The 18,889-nt window shown below is 46.2% G+C and overlaps 1 protein-coding gene across 1 annotated transcript in view; it reads right to left on the bottom strand.

Annotated features, from left to right (window-relative positions):
* LOC102374154 (golgin subfamily A member 4-like) overlaps positions 1–11,990 on the bottom strand; it is a 30,276-nt gene extending 18,286 nt beyond the window's left edge. The window contains exons 1-7 of the mRNA XM_025207137.1: positions 11,927–11,990; positions 9,668–9,779; positions 8,691–8,826; positions 6,387–6,615; positions 5,460–5,582; positions 2,990–3,099; positions 916–997 (exon numbers count right to left, since the gene is read on the bottom strand). Coding sequence (XP_025062922.1) covers positions 916–997; positions 2,990–3,099; positions 5,460–5,582; positions 6,387–6,615; positions 8,691–8,826; positions 9,668–9,674 — 687 coding nt within the window. The 5' untranslated portion in view covers positions 9,675–9,779; positions 11,927–11,990. The remainder of the gene's footprint in view (positions 1–915; positions 998–2,989; positions 3,100–5,459; positions 5,583–6,386; positions 6,616–8,690; positions 8,827–9,667; positions 9,780–11,926) is intronic.
* Between the last annotated feature and the right edge of the window lie 6,899 nt (positions 11,991–18,889).

Here is an 18,889-nt window from a genome sequence, read left to right as displayed (position 1 = left end):
GGAAAGATACAGCAATGCACACTGGATACTTTGGGTTGCTCCAGGATAGATATGCCTGTGCTGCAGTCACAGAGGTGATTGCAGAGCTGCTTCCATGCACTTGAGCTGGCTTTAAAATAGTGAGGCTGGGTTTAAGTAGTAGCCTAGTGACATGGGCATGAAACTCAGCACACAGTAATTCATGCTGCCTCTCCTCCATAATAATGAAGTCCAGTGTTAAATCATTCACTTCCAGCTCACCTAAAAATGTAACCAAGCACACTGTGAAATAGTTCTGTTCAATAATCGCACTTTCTGGGATGATGGAGTTGGGGCTGGTCCTGCTTTGAGCAGGGGGTTGGACTAGATGTGGCCTCCTGAGGTCCCTTCCAACCCTAACTTTCTGTGATTCTGTGACTGTACAAAAATAAAACGTACAATAATACAATAAGTGTCAACACATGTTCGTATTTATTTTTACAGCCATTAGGACCACTGGGTTTGCTAGAAACCAACGTTGCTTATGCACAAAAGAGGTAAGGATTTTTGCAGACAATATCTTTTATTGGAGAAGCTATTTAACTGGGAAGGATCTCGACAAGCATTTGGATATTACAGTACCTCGAGGTCCCTCCCAACTATACAGCTGGTCCAATAAGAGATACCACCCACAAAAATCCTTGCCGCTCACATTTTTATGGATCATCACAGTTACATCACCCCAAAACTATGCACAAAACTAATTCACACGATACATCAGACTATGAAACCATGGAAGAAGGCCAACTGGTTGGGATTCTTGTTGGTGGCTCTGATTAGGTGTATCCATGTTGGTGTAATCTTTCTGTCATTTACACAGATTCTTGCCCAATTATTAAATATATTAAAAAGGATTAAAGTGGTTAGTAAAAAAAAAAAAAAGAGTCTAGTTCTTACCATTTTTATTTCATTATTTAAACTTTCTCTTTCTTGGGTAATTTTTGATTGCAGGACAAACAGGTCAGAATCAAGATCCTCTCTAACAAACAAGCCAACGTAGAGATATTCAGGAGTGCAATTAAATAAAGGACAGTGAGCAACAGCTAATATTTTATGTTCCTATACTCATGTTCTTAAGTGTCAACACAAGACATGATAATTTGCTTATGTCTTCACCTTTATTAAAAACAGATATTTTTACTCATCATTTGGTGTTTCTATGTACACGCCTGAGAAGAATAAAACCTGTTAAGGAGATAAGGGCAGACAGCGTTGGCAGTGTCATAGGGTTGGATTGCTGTTGTAGCCTCTCAGTGATGGCAATACCCAGTTCATGGAGGGTGTGGATTGGAAGCTGATGAGCACAAATGCATTAGTCTTGCTTCTGATGGCCTTACAGAGAGTCCTGGGAGCATGAAAGTTACTCACTTCATTTGTCTATTCTGGGTGGTTCATGGGTTGAGCAAGGAGGAAAGATGCTTGGAGGAAGTTACCTGATATATAGGAAATAGGAAAGGAAAAAATACCTAGTGCCCTTCAGGGATATGGAAACATAAGAAGCCCATTGGATCTGTGCCCAAAAAATAGAGAAGGAAGGAATGCACTGAGTTTAACTAACTCACCAATTATATAACAAAGAGGAGCTAGCTATACTGGTGAGAAAAATCTACGTAGAAGAAAAAGCTCCTCACATTTCAGGATGCTACGCAAATATAACAAGGCAACAAAAAAAGGACAATGCTTTTGTCTCATGCAACCAGTCCGTAGGATTTGCTGTAGGAGGTTGTCAAGGGCCCGAGCCTAGAAACAGCACACATGCTTCTCTTTAACGTTACTGTGATGCGGTACTGTGACTACTTTGTAGTCAAGAACCGTCCCAATGTCACTGATGCGCATCACAGTAACGTTAATTGTGTGTAAACATGTACGGGATCAACAGCACTGTTCAGTACTGGGCTACAGCTGGGTTTTTCTTCAAGAACAAAGCTGGATAGTTTTATTACCCAATGACAACACGTCATTATTTCAAGTAGGGAAAACGGCAGTCAAATCTCAGGGTTCACAGCAGCAAGCTCATTTATGCAGGGCTCAGAGATTAGCAGTTTCCTCTCGGTTGGTTTTTTTTGGGGGGGTTGCTTTTGAAACATTGGCTATTGGCCACTGGTGGAAGCATGGCAGGATTTGAACTGGAAATCTGCTTGGCTAAGAAAATCCCTGTGCTTTATATTGCCACCAGCTGGGAAACACTCCTTGGTGTGGACAAATAGTTAAAAAAATAGGGAAATTATAAGTGATATCTATACATCGGTGTCAGTCTCCAGGAAAGGTGATTTACAAGCCCAATGAAGAAGCCATTTAGGGTGATCCACAACTTGGCTTTCCCTAAGGTCTCTTGTACCCGCAGGAGCACACAGGGAAACAGACTCTGCATTACAGGGTGTGCAGGGACTTCAGCTGGACAGGATGGGGACAGCGTACTGGGTGTGATGTCTGACCTCCCCTGCCCACATCGCCGAAGCAGCAAGTGACAATTTTGGTTCTACATACACCGCCTGTGAATACTTATTCCACAGCAATTCCTTCAAATTTACTCATATATCATCTGCTTTTTTGTGTGTGCATTCCTGATGGAAATGGAAAGACTCCCATTGCCTTCTGTGAGCAGTGGTTTGGGTCCCAAGATCTTGCTACTTTGATTTCAACCTTTATTAAAAAAAACCCATGCCCCCCGACAGCTAGATGATCTGCAGCAGTTTCGGGGAGGAGGCGGGGAAGCGGGAGAAGAAGGTGTTGATTCCCAGGGACAGCAATGGATTGTGCGGTCGCCGTCTGGATTAGAAGCCAAGACAAATGTTTACGAGTGCAGACACTGATTTGCGGGTGCTAGATTTGTGATTAAAATAAATTCCCGTATATATAGGATCTGACGGGTTTCAAACCAATACTGTTATTAATGTTCCTTAACAGTCATGCAAATGTTAAATGCTTGTTTAAGTTTAGCAAAGGAATCAAAGCATCAAACGATACTCACTTCCTTTTGGAGAGTTCCAGGCCTCGCAGCCTTTTATGTTCTAATAACCGTGTTAATTGCTCGATTTTTTCGTTCAGCTGTGCTATCTCACGGTTCTCCTTCTGAATGGCCTATTAAATACACAAACATTTAGTGCCAGTATGGGATATTACTACAAACAATACCCAAAGGACTCCTTTTGTTGCTGGCCTTTCCTCTCCTAAACATCATGGCTAAGTACAGCCAGTCAAGAAGTCAAAGTAGAGCGCCTTCGTTAACTTGTGTCTGCCCTGGTGGCTGGGCTGCTGCAGCACAGCCTGGCCCCTGGTGCTGTCTCAGGATAGGAGCGGGAGAAGATAGGGGAGGGAGGTCTGGTCTGGGGTTTTCCTAGCTGCACTGGGAAGGGGAGGAAGGGAGGCTTCAATCCATCTGCCTTCCTCCTCCCATGCAAGCTGGGGAAACCTCCCTTCCCTGCCTACTCCCCCTCCCATGCTGAGGCAGCACTGGGGGCTGGGACAGAGGGAGCAGGGCTAGGGGAAGAAGCTGCAGAGACACAGCCTTTCTCCCTTGGGCTCCAAATTGGAGCTTAATACCCCACCCTCCCGACCCAACAGCTAACATGTGTTGGGTCGGGAGGGTCAGTCTAACTCATGATGCTCTCTGTGAAGCACCGCGAGTTAGACTGGGGAGCTGCACTTCTGTCTGCACCTCTTAGTGGTTCATGGGGACCAAACTTCTGTAGTGTTACAGTTTTGAACTGGTTTCTGGACACTCATACCGGCTTATGTATAATTTCCATCCCTAGCCCATGTCACTTTTGCATATGTTTTTCGTGTAATACCTTAAGTCACACTGGAATGTCACACACAAAACCACAGGAGTTAACTCGCACATAAAATCGAGATCCTCCCTTATTCTATACCCATTCAAACAAAAGACTCCCTTATCTCAAAAACAGGTGTATGCTGGACTTAGGCTGGCAGGCCTGTCAGGAGGAACAGTTATCTTCCAGGTTAGCACAGCTCAGCAGCTGCTAACACAGTCGTGCTGAGCAGCTCAAAACATGGTTGCTCTCACTTGAGGTAGATTAACTCGAGAGCAATTAAACCTATGTTAACTTTGTAGTGAAGAGATAACTTAAAGACAGATGAAGACACTTGTTTTCAGAGAAGTTACTCCTATGAAAAACAGAGGAACGTGGCATTAGGTAGGTCGTGCTCGTAGCCAGGATTAAGTGGATGGAGGGAAGAGTTAGCTTGATTGCCCTTTTAGTCCTTTTTGCTCTGACCTCTCCCTAAATTGTTTCTATTCCTGCATGATGATGGACGTGTTACTTTGTCCAGCTTATTTTTGAACATCCCAAACAATAGGGCTTCTATCACTTCCCTTGGTTGATGAGTCCATATCTGAATGCAACCTGCTGTTAGGATCTCTTTCACTGTGTTGTGACACACTCCCCGACTGGAGGGTGGATTTGTGGGGAAAAGGTGCACGTGGTATACAAGTAAATACAGTATATCTATTTTGGGGAAGAGAACAGGCGAGTTGTGCTTCACTGTGGCAATCCCTCACGGGCTCCAGAAGCAGCTGAAAGATGACCTAAAACCAGGAGTGTCAATCCACCTGGCCCTTCAGACCAGATGAATGGCATAGGACAGGTCCACAGGCCAGATGAATGGCACAGGGCTGGATCAGGCCGACAGACCCCCCCAACTCCCCACCCCAGACCTAGCACCCATGGTGCTCGCTCCAGCTGGTCTGGGACTGCACTGTATGTGGCCGGATTGGGACATGAGCCACACGCGGCACCTGCTCCAGCCAGTCTGGGGCAGAGACTGCATGCAGCACGGGTCCCAGATCAGCTGGAGCAGGCATCACTTGTGGCAGTCCCTGAGCAGCCAGAGAGGGTGCCAGATCAGGCACATGGGGGATCCACGGATCTGGATCTGGCCCATGGGCTGCATCTTTGACATCCCTGCCCTAAATAATCCCTCGTGCTCTTTGGCATTTGTGTCTATTAAATATCTGTCGTGTCTTCTCTTAAGTCTCAAAAACTACCAGTGGTTCCACATGGGCAGTAACCCGGTATATAGGCAGAACAGGGTCATGAGTTGTTGCTTACTAATCTACTGTGTTCGTCCTCTGAGCTCGTCTATCAGGAGAATTGGCTGGCATAACCTCATCAGATGAGACTGTATGGCAGCCAGGAGGGTAGACTTCCTCCACAGTGGCACCCTATTCTGTAATAACGTCACTCGTATGCTGGAGTACTTGAGGCAACAGCATCAGTCATTTAGAAAAGCCTTTTGTTTTTACCCTATCCCCAAAGATAACCCCTCCATCCCTTTCCTTACAACTCTTCACTTATGCCTCTTTCCCCTACCTCGGGGCTCTTCATTTCATAACTGGACAAATATTTTTTTTTCCTTTTAGGAAAAACACAGGTTGAAATAAGAAAAATCTTGCAAGAAGCCAGCAATTTTCTCCTTACCGCTGCCTGGTGGGTTATCTGTTGCTGAATATCCAACAGTTTTGGAAGCAAATGTTCATATTCTCTTTTTTTCAATAACGATTTTGCCTTCTGTGCATCCAGTTTTGTTTTCATCTCTGCCTTCTACATGTAAAAACATCATTAGTTCATCATAATCAACCTAATGCAAATTGCTGAGCTTAAGAAAAAATCTTTAGCCTTGTAAACTGTGTGGTCTGAAGCCTTTCAAGCAAAAAGCTGAGCTAAAAGAAAAGACATTTTTATAGAGGTCATAACTACGTACCAGCTGTTCAAATCCTATAGGAAGGTATTATTTTTAATTCATGAAAATACAGTATTAAATCCTGATATTGCAAAGACTTATGCACATACTCAATGTTACACCTTTCAACAGGGTTACTCACTGTGCATTAAATCAGACACATGATTAGGCCTTTATAGCACTAGGCCTATAATTTGTTCTACAGAAAAACACTTTTGCCAGATTGCAAGAAAATTAATTTCTTTCTGAAAAATGCCCTAAAAATGTCTCTTAAAGGAAATTAAGTATACTCAAGTACAAAGAACAAGTGCAGGAAAATATAACAGCAGTAAAATAAAGGTACTTTTCTTTTTTTCCCTCTGTTCATAACGGAAAGCAATTAAACAAGAATGAGAATTCACTGGGTATGTTAGGAGAATAAGTGATACATGCATGCAAAAACCCCACACACAATACACAACCACAATACCCACACAAGCACGCCCTTCCTCCTGATATAGAGCTCTGTATTGTACTGTCAGAAAGCACAAACTGGCTGCATGAAAGCCAGCTCAATGCACTATTCCGCATAAGTATCCCATCACCATTCCTAAAACCATTTAATTTTTGGAACCATATTCACAGCTATACTTTTATGAGAATGGAATACAGCTCAGGATCTTTACCTTTTTGTCCCATGCGTCTTTTTCTTCCTGTAGAAATGTCCTCTCTCTAGCTACGGCTTCCTTCAGTTCTTGCACATCTTTCTTTTTCTTGATTATATCTTGCTCTGCATTTTTGGTTTTCTTGTAAACCTCGCTTAAGAGAATCTTTGTGTTAACTCTCTTGGCCATTTGTTGGTTCATGAAGTCTACAGCTGCTTCATGCCGGACCCACAATTTCTCTTGCTCCTCACTGGAGAAAATAAACCAGAGACCATGGGCAGATCTGGGATTTTGGGAAGGGGGGTGCACCTGGTGTGGTGCATCATCACATACAACACAAATTATTTTCTCCAGGTAACTCAAAGCTTTACTAATATGCTAGGGGCCTAGGGTTATATCATTCAGCAAAAACACATATAACTTGATTGGCACGTGCATTCATTTTCTATATCATATGCTATATGCTAAAACTAGGCAAAAATCATCAAAAGCTGTTGTTTCTTTATTCCTGTTGTCATTGGAGTTAAATGTACATCTCTTGCAGATTCATAAACCAAATATAGAGCGTTCTTCAGCATCTTGACAGTGCATCCAGTGTTTCACCAACACTTATTTCCATATCTGAGCTGATGTTCAAAAGAGTTAATGTTTCCCACCTGAGCTGACATATTCAGATAAAGGTAAAATACAGTCTGCAGGGCTGTGAAATGGGAGCTACGTTAAAAGGAGCAGCTAATACACTGTAGAATTGCAGAAGAAAGGTTAGCTTGATTAGTAGAAAATCAAGACCATTAAAAAAAGAGAGCAGGTTGTTAACACCTGTGGAATGAAGAGTTTAGAAGGAATCAGGTAGGTTATCATGAGACATTAAATCAGTTGACTCCCTCACTGCTGCCTGAATAAAATGCTGCTGTAACTGCTGAGCAGTTGGTTTGAAGCTTTGGGTGGAGCAGGAATCGAAGGGGATGCAGCTGCACCCTCTGGATCCACCCCTGACGGAGACGAATTCTCCTGCATGCCTCCGAATCAGACAAAAACCCTGACCCAAGGCCCACTGAAGTAAAAGGAAAAATTCTCCAGGGTTGTAATGGACCCAAACCCTTATTTGCACTTTAGGATGAATAAAGCACACATTAGTGACCCAGACAAGGATGGCATCATACATGGGATAAATGGTGCATGTAGCAACGTCTGTAAGCGAGATCACAAGGGTCAAGCATATGGCCCGAGATCTGGCCCCTGGAGTTGCTCCATCCAGACTGCTGGGCTAATGGCGGGCTACTGGAAGTCGGGGCGGTGGGCAGCGGGGGGCACGGCCTGCCAAGCAATCCGAGGCCCTGGTCGACGTGATCCTTGTTGTTAGGTGGGCAAGGAAGGTCTGTACAACACAGCCCTCACTTGCCCTCTGCGACTTGTGCACCTCCGCCATGGCTGCCACCACCATTACCACTGCGGCAGCCACTACCACCACTGCCACCGCTGCTGTTGCCTTGAGCCCTGGGGTCCAGATCTGGCCTGGGGCCTCAGATGAGTCTGAGCATCTCGCTAATCAAGACAATCAACACTTGCTATTTAAATGCATCCCTTCCCGTGGCCTAGCGTTCTCTCCACGTTTTACTTCTTCAGGCGTGGGTCTTTTCTTTTGTTCCCCTAATGAATATGTTCTTTTTTTCTAGTTCCATTAACAAGTGGCCCAGCTATTTTCAAGCACAGAAAGAATTAAAAAAAAAAAATCAAGTTTCCTGATATGGAAGTAAGCTGTGACTTTTTTTTGAACAGCTCTAGTGCCCTGGCAGAAGGGGATAGAAACACATAATCTGGTAGAAACCAGGCAAATCCCAGCCCAGCTCCACGTGCCCACGAAGCAATGGAGAATAGGGCGCTCCCTGGGGCAGATGGGGCTTGCCATCAGGGATGCTGGCAGAGAATTCCTAGCTCAAGGCTTTCTTTAGTATGTTTTCTTTTTCCCCACTGGAGAATGGGATATGGGTTTGCAAGGTCAAAATTATCATTGATTTTGCCTTTCTTCTGATGCTCTTCGTTGCAGGCAGAAGACTCCCCCCCCTCCTCCTCCCCAGACTTGCAGCCAGTTTTCTATCAAGCCAGTGTATCTTAACAGCAGGGGGCAGGAAGCTCTAGACCGTGACTGCTACTCAAAAAAACCAAGATTTTCTCAAAAGCAGAGCTCATGCGGCAGCAAAAAGCTGCTGAGGAGCACGTCCTACTGCCTATAGGAGTGACAAAGCCCCCTGGCTCCGATTCTGGTTTATTTCTTCCTAGTCTTTTCCCAACATGATTTTACTTATGCCCATACAAATCACATACCACAAGGTGGCATTCTCCCTTTCATAAAGGGTTTGCTTCTGATCCAGCAGTTCGGTTTCACGTGTGACGTCCTTCAGCGCAGTCTGCAATTGATGGATCTTAGCAGCGTTGGATTCACGGGCAGCCGAAACGAGAGCTAGAAAGAGATTTGTTTTTTAAACGTGCTGATCTCAACAAAAAAAGCATGCGCAACAACACTCTGTCAGTGGATTGGTATCTGCAATGTTAATGCATCACCGGACAAACGTCACCTGAAAGTGGGCAGCGGTTCTCTTACACATTTAAAAAGCAAAACCTTATTTCAGCAACTTACTGCCCCCACATTTTGTCCAAGTTATTTGCATTTACAGACTTGGAGAAGCCTGCTGCATTTCTACTGTACTGTACCTTTTCCACATTTTATATCAAGAAACCCCCTTGGGAAAGGAATTCCTTGCTAAAGATACAGAAAACCACAAAAACAGGGGCACTGGAAAAGGAGGAAACAGATGGGAGGCGTGTGTTTGTGTGGGGGGTGGAAGGTGGAGAAAGAAGCAGGGATGAATCTGTACATCTTGAGATCTGGAAAGTGTTGAGTTTCACAGGCTGGGAAGCACTGTTATCCCCATTTCACAGATGAAGAAACTGAGGCAAAGTACATACTAGAGACTTACCCCCAAGTGTCCCGGGAAGTGCAAAGCACAGTTGGAACAAGAGCCCAGGGGCCCAAACCTCCTGTTGTGACCCTACCCTACGGCTGTTGTCCCCAGCTACGTCTCACTCATGTTAGTCGAATCAGAAAGTGCCAAACGTGTCCCCATTCACCAACAGGTTCTCGGAGACCATTTACTGTTCTTAATGACGTTTATTTTAGATCAGAGATTTTTAGTCCTATACTTTTTGTTTTTGCTTCCTTTATGTGACGACTTCTCTCCTCCCACGACAACAAAGCTCAGCTCCCGCATAGTCTCGGTCGGGGCTGGCGGAGCTGGCATTACCTGTCATCTCCTCGGTAATCAGGTCTGGGAGGTTCTGGATTCTGAAACGGAGATTACTGTTTTTTATGGTCTCCTCTTCTAGAAGTTCATGGGTGCGTCTTCTTATTTCCTCCTGACATTAAGCAAATACCGGGTCAAGGGATAAGAGCAGGTTAGAGCAAAACTACTTAATAACAAACATCTGAAAAAGATTGTCTCCTCCTTTTTATACAGCTACTGCTATATACAGGGTCTTCATAAAGTCCTTGTGCACTTTTAAACATTAATAACTTAGGTTGTAGGTATGACAGAAACAATCTGTAAACGGCATTTAAAAGCAAATGTATTAAAGTGTTAGGACAACTCGAGTACACACTGCTAGACTTCAACATAACCACCATTTCCTTCTCACAGCTGATATGGATTTCAATTCTACTAGCCCTAGGACACAGTTTACCTTCTCATCTACAGTAGCCATGTTTTGTTTGTCAAAAGATCTGAAATAAGAATAAATTCGTTATTACTTATGAAGTCCTGCATTGTGTATGCTAGTTGTCCTAAAACTTTAATAAGTTTGCTTTTAAATGCTGCTTACAGATCGTTTCCATCATACCTACAACCTAAGTTATTCAAGTTTAAAAGTGCACAAGGACATTATGACAACCCAGTATTGCCACCCTAACCACAGCCATGGCCACTCCTGCTTTTCAAAACAAAATACCCCCCACATCACCCCAAAAGCCACGCTAGGATGGCAGCCAAGCCCCGGCCACACTGGCGGACTAGATTTTGGCTTCTCACCTGTTCTTGGATGGGAGATGGTCTAAGCAATAGAGACCTACCCCCGTCAAAAGCTGTTCTGGGGTGAAAGGTTGCCAGCTGGCCTGGACTCAAACTGAATTTCTCTCTCTTGGCTCTTGGGCTTTTCAAGAAGCACCCCTAAACACTGACAGGGGCCCGTTTGGGTCACCCAGCTCACAGTTTGATGCAGTTTTCAGCTCTTGGATGGTAAGGAAAAAAGATTCATCCCAAAATAAATGGTGAATTGGGCAGCTGCCTGTATAGCCCATATCTAATGCCTGCCCTGGTGTTTTATGCCTTTCCTTGTGTTGCTATCTACTACCATCACCACCCAGGCAAGACGGAGAGAAATGATGCATCAGGTTCACTTTCCAAGGTGTCAGTTCTATAGGCCTACAGTGGCTTGTCATAACACCTACCCGAGAAAAAGTAATTGGTAGTAATGTAAAAGAAATGAGATGGGAGTAAGAGGTTTTCAATCAGCTATGAATTACATTCTTAATCAGTTGTAAAATGGAAAACTTAGGAACATTATAGCCTGTTGAACCGATCGCAGCCAATGACATAAAATAATTCACTGATGATGGATTACCGAAGGAACAAGCTGAAATAGGCAAGTTAGAGTAGCCCTGAAGGACAAAAGGAGAGTTTTAGAAAATGCCTTTGAAGCCACTCTGACTTTAATGCCAACCGCAGTGCTATGACAGACACCAATTGTCCAAGACCAGCCGTTTCCCAGAGAAGAGATATCACAGAGGGCCCTTTACCACGCACGCTGCAGTCCTCCTTTGTCTTTAGAGAAGACCGCTAAGAATTACTCCAGAAAAGAGTGAACTGGGGTCACAGGTCAAAATACCCATGTCAAAATGATTTATTGGCTCTACTTTTAATCCTGGTTTCCCTATGGTCCTTGCTACCATCGCATCTGGGAACCTCACAACCGTGAATGGATGTATCCTCGCAGTCCTGAGAGGGAAAATATTTTTGTCCTTCAGACAGATGGGATTAAGAGGAGAAGGCGCGTATCCTGCAGACAGCTCTGTATGAGCAGACCTCTGAAAACTGGAGCCTAAATCCCTTGCTCAAAATCAAGTCAATGCTAGAGATGGGAACACAGCCCTGATTTGAATCCATCTACTGCACAGACCACATGGCCATCCTTCCTTTCTTGATCTCAGTGGAAGGGCATACTTTTGCACTAAATATAAGATGGTTCCTAGGGTAACACACTCCCGTATTTGCCGGGGCTGAAACCGCAATTCAGCTCACTGAACACCTAGCCCTTGATCAGCTGTTTGGTTCACGCTGCTCCAGTTTGATTTCAGTCGTCCTGATTTCAGACAGGAGCTGTCCCTCGTTCTTTGAGGCGAGACTGTGACCCACAGCATAGAAGGCAGTCATTTCACCTCACTACAAACTGTAAATCTTTCCCATATACCAGTTACACGAAACAATTAAAACTTCTAGATGCTACGTTACCAGTTTCTTAATAGCTTCAATAGCAGCTTCCAGATGTTGCACCGTTTCCTCGTTGAATACAAACTCTTCATTTTTCAATTGTTTTTCTGCATTAAGAATAGTGTAAAATTAATATCCGTCACTTCGTTTTCAACTTTTGAGTTTTGCAACACTGTTTTGCAAGGGTTATTCTAAAAGGGAACCAAATTTACTCCAAAACTATTAGGAATAGGTCTGTCATAGTTTGGTACAAGGTAAGCACCTTCTGCAATCCTTCACCCCCTGTCAACATTAAAGACAGATACAGAGGTTGCAGATTAAACAGTCACAGGAGAGGGGCATCGTGTCTAATCACAAACTGATTACCAATTTAAATTCTGCAGAAATAACCTTTATAATGCTCAGCATGGAAAGTCATTAAGATCAAATGAAAACTACAGATCAAAATGTTTTATCTTTAAATGTCAAACTAAGATGCAATTAATCTCAAAATCCGTTTAATGGCTTGAATCATTTCTTCTTTCTGAACAAGAATCATTAAACGGCATCCGTTTGAGCCCAAGGTGAGACTGCAGTCACCAGAGAGGATACTTTTTGTGTTGCTGAAGTTAATCTAATCTGAACTGGAGTAATAATTGCAGGGCTTTGGGAAAAAACAAAACAAGGGTCTTCTTGACAGCAGCGTGTCTTTTTTTTAAATGCACCTGCTTTTGGAGGTTGGAGACTACGTCTACACTAGGAAAAAAAAGTGCATTCTTAACCAGAAATAGCAAATGCAAGGTGAAAACTAACTTGTCTGTAGTTTTAACACAAGAAGTGTCTGACTCTGAGGTGGGCAAGCACTGGAAGCAGCTGCCTAGAGGAGCTGTGGAGTCTCCATCCCCGGGCAGTTTGAAGGGCAGGTTACGCAGACACTTGGCTGGGATGGTTTAGTCAGGGATGCTCCTGCCTTAAGTAGGGGGCTGGGCTAGATGATGTCTTTTTTCAGCCCCACTTTCCTACGAGCCTATAAACAGGCAAACTTAAGGACTAGGGCCTGATCTTGCTCAGCCCTATAGGTACTTACACAGGGTCTGGGCAGAATGTAGGAGGTTAAATCACAGAGAGCAGACCTAATCAACCCTGCCGCAAAACCACTCAGGGGCCTCCGTTTTGTTTCTAGAGGTCTAGACATGGGCTACGGCAGATGCAAAGTAATGATGTGATCAGCTACGTAAGGTGTTTAAACCTACCCAAGCCTGTTGTGGTCCAAGCTGGTGCTGGGAAGCAACTAAACTCTACCCAAGTCCCTGATCCCTTTAGGCAAGGACAGGGCATGGCTAGCAACGATTTGATGTTGAGTGCATGTGGAGGAGGAAAAAGAAGCAGCCTCTCTCTTCCCTCAGCAGCATTATGGCAAAATCATTTGCTGAGGATTAGGAAATCAGGGATCTATCATGTCCCCAAATGCCTGACCCCGCTGCTTGCCCTAGGCTGGGTGGAGCCCTCCCCACCCATCTTGTTGAAGCTGGATGGAGAGCAAAAGCCTCATGCAATCGAAAAGGAGCATGACGCTACAGCTCAGTGAGGAGGGAAGAGGACCTGGGATGTGGTCCCTGCTCCCCATTTTGTTAAACAAAAAAAAAAAAGTCTAAATATAAAATGTTCTCGTCAAAGCTCGCTACATCTGTCATATTCACTAAGCTGCAACATGCTACTCTCTGGACATAGCAGACCGGCAGATGAGGTTGTCCCTGTCACTGACCAGGTAAGTATTCGAATTCCCGGTTATATTTGATTTTAACAAATCAGATAGAAAAGTGAGACAGGCATCTGTCTCATCACCTCTCTCCGCGCCCAAAGACAATGGTTGATCAATGTGTGAAATGCATTTAGTTCTCCAACGTATCACCAGAAGTGGAGGTCAAAGTTGGCTTCAGGTGAGATCTTTTATTACCTCATCTCATATCACCCTATCCCACTTCTCTGACCATCACGTCTTGGCTTCTAGACTAAGTTGGTTGAGGCAAGGAGCTCCATTCACTGTACATTTCTACAGCACCTGGCACACCTGAGCCAGCCTTATAATCAGGATGACCTCCCTGTAGTCACGGAAATTATAATTTGGAGATGCTCCCTAACTCAGGAGACTGAGGAAATTGGGAACTGGGAAATGGTCCTTCAGTTAGAGAGTGGCTAGTTAAAGAGAGAAGAGAGAAAAAGGATCTATAGAGGTTTGCCTACTGCTCCACAATAAAAGTTCTCATTCAGTTCTTATCATTCATGCCTAATAATTGTCTTTATTGAACCTGGTAATCACCACACTACCAACGGTGTTTCAGGCCTCATGAAAAGAAACCTGCTTAAGGATAGGAGGTTCAGGCTCTAGCCCCGGGCAGTCCTTGGTCTCTTTGCTGAAGCTACCAATGGTGGATTTTGGTAGCTTGGCTTATCCAAGACTAGTGATTAATGTAACCTATGCCACCAAAAAGTTATCAGACTGTAACACTATTCACCAGATTCATAGATTCATAGATGTTAGGGTCGGAAGGGACCTCAATAGATCATCGAGTCCGACCCCCTGCATAGGCAGGAAAGAGTGCTGGGTCTAGATGACCCCAGCTAGATACTCATCTAACCTCCTCTTGAAGACCCCCAGGGTAGGGGAGAGCACCACCTCCCTTGGGAGCCCGTTCCAGACCTTGGCCACTCGAACTGTGAAGAAGTTCTTCCTAATGTCCAATCTAAATCTGCTCTCTGCTAGCTTGTGGCCATTATTTCTTGTAACCCCCGGGGGCGCCTTGATGAATAAATACTCACCAATTCCCTTCTGTGCCCCCGTGATGAACTTATAGGCAGCCACAAGGTCGCCTCTCAACCTTCTCTTGCAGAGGCTGAAGAGGTCCAGGTTCTCTAGTCTCTCCTCGTAGGGCTTGGTCTGCAAGCCCTTAACCACACGAGTGGCCCTTCTCTGGACCCTCTCCAGGTTATCCGCATCTCTCTTGAAGTGCGGCGCCCAGAATTGCACGCAGTACTCCAACTGTGGTCTGACCAGCGCCCGATAGAGGGGAAGTATCACCTCCTTGGATCTATTCGTCATGCATCTTCTGATGCACGATAAAGTGCCATTGGCTTTTCTGATGGCTTCGTCACACTGCCGACTCATGTTCATCTTGGAGTCCACTAGGACTCCAAGGTCCCTTTCCACTGTTCCCTGCCCTCCAGTGTGTCCACTTCTCCCCATAGCTTTGTGTCATCTGCAAACTTGGACAGAGTACATTTCACTCCCTTGTCCAAGTCGCTGATGAAGACATTAAAGAGTATCGGTCCAAGGACCGAACCCTGTGGGACCCCACTGCCCACACCCTTCCAGGTCGAAACCGACCCATCCACCATGACTCTCTGGGTGCGACCCTCCAGCCAATTCGCCACCCACCGGACTGTGTAGTCATCCAAGTCACAGCCTCTTAACTTGTTCACCAGTATGGGGTGGGATACCGTATTGAAGGCCTTCCTGAAGTCTAAGTATACGACATCCACCCCTCCTCCTGTGTCCAGGCGTTTCGTAACCTGGTCATAAAAAGAGACTAGATTGGTCAGGCACGATCTGCCTGCCACGAACCCGTGCTGGTTTCCCCTCAGCATAATTTGTCCTGCCGGGCTCTCACAAATGTGAGCCTTGATAATTTTTTCAAAGACTTTGCCAAGGATGGAGGTGAGACTGACTGGTCTATAGTTGCCCAGGTCCTCCTTCCTCCCCTTCTTGAAAATGGGGACCACGTTGGCCCTTTTCCAGTCCTCCAGGACTTGGCCCGTGTGCCACGAGTGTTCAAATATTCCCGCCAGTGGCTCTGCAATGATGTCGGCCAGTGCCTTCAGCACCCTCGGATGGAGCTCATCCGGGCCTGCCGACTTAAAGGCATCCAGTTCTTCCAAGTGACTCTGCACCATCTCAGGGTCTACGCATGGCAGTCTGGCGCCTTGCTGCTGCCTCTCTACAACCCCAGTGAGAGACTTGTCGTGCCCCTCGCTTAGGAACACTGAGGCAAAGAACTCATTGAGGAGTTCAGCCTTGTCCCCCCTGTCCGTCACCAATTGTTTCTGCCCATTTAGCAGGGGTCCTATTCCTCCCTGGGCCTTCCTTTTACTCCCTATATATCTAAAAAACAATTTCTTGTTGTCCTTTACTTGGGTAAAGTCTGACCAGAGTCAGACATGAAATGGTAACCTAATGGAAAAGTAGTCCACAGCCCAGCACCACTCCAAAGAGCCTGTCCAGCCGTCCAATACAATGCATTTTGAAATGAAGTCAGAGAAGGGGCTTTCACTACTTTTCCAAGAAAAAAATCCCACAGTCTAATAATGTTTTCCTCCCTGCGGTGCTCAGTCTAATTGCTTTCTTTCCTTTAGCAAATCCGATCACTCCTCTTCAGCTCCCCCGGTTTAAACTCACCTAAAACAATTCTTCCCTCTACATGGTGCTGCATCTTTCCTCCCAAATCATTTTTTTCTTGTTTATAGTAACTGCTGTGCCTCCTTCACAAAAGCTTGAGCACTAAATTGCTGGCCGCTGAGGTTTCTGAATGCTGCATCTCTCTACCCTGAGAGCAAATTGTATTTCTTGTGAAAGACAGAGTGATAAGTGTGCTTCTAGAGGACAGATTTATCTTCCAAGAAAGGCCTTTTGAGACCTGCATAACCAGCTTCTTGGCAGATATTGCCTGGGCAATATTAACATTCAAGTTGATTCAAGGACTTCTAACCTCTTAAGAAAGCCCCTGAAGGGAAGATGCTGTTTTGAGTGTTTGTCAGATTGCCTTTCCCGTCAGATGCCACGTGCCCATTTCTGAGCCTCATAAGAGACCACAGGCACCTGTCTCAGCACCTGAAGACCATGCTTGCTCGGTGCACGAAATGCATTTAATCCTCCAATGTATCACCACAAATGGAGGTCCAAGTAGATCCCTTTGTCATAAACAGTCTCCCCACTATGTTAATACCATGCCCTGGGGATGTGGGGGTAGGATTTACTCATGTACAAAGAGTAACTGTTCACTGCCAGTCTTTTTAAGAGGGCAGATTTGCAGAAATCAGGAACAGTCAGGCAGCATAAAGATGGAGAGACCCAAGATAGATAATCACTCGCAGGCTTGCCAAAGAGTCTGAGGGTCCCACAGAGTAACCAGATGGCCATGTACAGGACAGACCAACCAAAAAGATGGAGGCAAAAGCCACAGATAAAGATGGCAGACACCTCAGCAATGCATCATCTACATGCAGTGATCATTTCTTAAGGATTTTTTAACTCAGTGATTTTTAGGCACATGTCGATCAGCTTAATACAACAGATTGTGACCTCTAGTGTGAGCAAAGAGTGCAGAGCAGCCACAGACAGTACCGCCGTCCTAGCCAGAGTTTAAGCAGGTATTTATCAAAAATAAGAAGTCAGACTAATACTCGTCTTCAAAATTAAGCCCTGATCCCACAAGGAACACGGCACAGATGCAGGGCTCGGCTGGCAGAAAGCTCACCCCAGTGCTGGAGCCCCAGTGCGCCCAGCAGAGGGGCAGTGCGTCTCATGCACACATGGCATCAAATGCAAAACGCCTGTAGAAATCCCAAGATGCGCAGCCTGTGACATCCTCTCCAACTCACGTAGGAATAAAACCCCACCCTGCTTCTCATGTACGTACTGCCGTGGACCTGCTTTTCTGAACAGGGTGTCACAAGAGCCCTGCCAGGTGCACAACACCAACACGCGCTTCCCAAGATAAACCCAGAGCTTGCACATGGGAATATATCATGTCAAGACCGTGCTGCCCTGCCGTGGGTTTTCTGAGTTCCTTGCTCACAGAAGCATTTTTCCGTAGACAAGGAACAAGTGAAATGAGTTAAAATGGGGTGCAGCTAGATTCAGACAAGTCACCTCGGGTCCAATAAAGTTGAGAACCGCTGTCCTGGGAAAAGAGCTGCGGAAAGGGCAGGGGTGATCCACGATTTCCCAAAGCGGGTGCACGAGTAGCAACTCAAACCGCAGGGGCGGCTGCACCCCCTGCTCCCAGCCTCCTCTGCCCCCACCAGTCTGGGCAGAGAGTGCCACGGGAGCCTCCGGGGACCTTTTTTTAAGTCCCAGGAGCAGTGGAAAACCCCCTTCCCTTCCCCTTCCTGCTCAGCCGCAGCCTCCCCTCCTCTGCCTCCTCCCACCCCAGTTCCCCTGCTGCTTTCTCCACTGTGGGAAGCTCCAGTCAGCCCCGCTGAGCTGGGCCTGGGTTCAGCTGGGGAGGGGACAGTGGTGGGAGCCTGGTGGGAGAACAGGCCCCCCACCCTGCCCGGAGCTGGCGCAGGCTAGGGGACCCCCGTCCTTCCCTGCTGCCCTGGGCTCTGGCCCCAGCTGCACTTGGCCCTGGCGCCGGGGGCAGGAATGGCTTTGGGGATGGGGGTGAGGGGTATCTCTTTGAGCAGGAAAGGAGGGAGGATTTTTGCCTACTTTAGGGACTTTAACAGGTCCTCAGAGGCCGTGCTGCGAGCAGCAACCCAACCGGGACCGCTGTGCCCCCTCTGCTTCTATCCAAGGATGGATCCAGCCTTCGATGTGGCAGAAGACCTTAGCTTCATAGATGAGATTCAGAGATGTTACTTGGGTCGGACGGGACCTCAGCAGGTCATCGAGTCCGACCCACTGCCTGGGCAGGAAAGAGCGCTGGGGCCAGCCCACCCAGCCAGGTGCTTGTCCGTCCAGATATCCTGCGTGTGCTTCCAGCGGGACAGCATCAAACCACAGACTCGTGGCCCTGCTTCCCTCCGAGCTGGGCTGGGTGCAAGGTCTCCCCCTCACCCATGCATGAGTAAGAGGGTGCTGGCTTAACGCGGCCTCAGCGGCAGGCGGGAGACCCCAAGCCCACCCCAGGCAGAGAGGGTGGCTCCAGGAGTGGGCAGTGCAGGGAGCAGCAGCAGGACATCCGGCTGTGTCCGGCTGTCCCGGGTGGGGGTCTGCCAGCCTGTCCC

The sequence above is a fragment of the Alligator sinensis genome, unplaced genomic scaffold (genome assembly GCF_000455745.1).
Source record: "Alligator sinensis unplaced genomic scaffold, ASM45574v1 scaffold708_1, whole genome shotgun sequence".
Lineage (NCBI taxonomy): Eukaryota > Metazoa > Chordata > Crocodylia > Alligatoridae > Alligator > Alligator sinensis.
The sequence above is the reverse complement of the archived record's forward strand: the minus strand, read 5'-3'. Positions and strand labels throughout refer to the sequence as shown.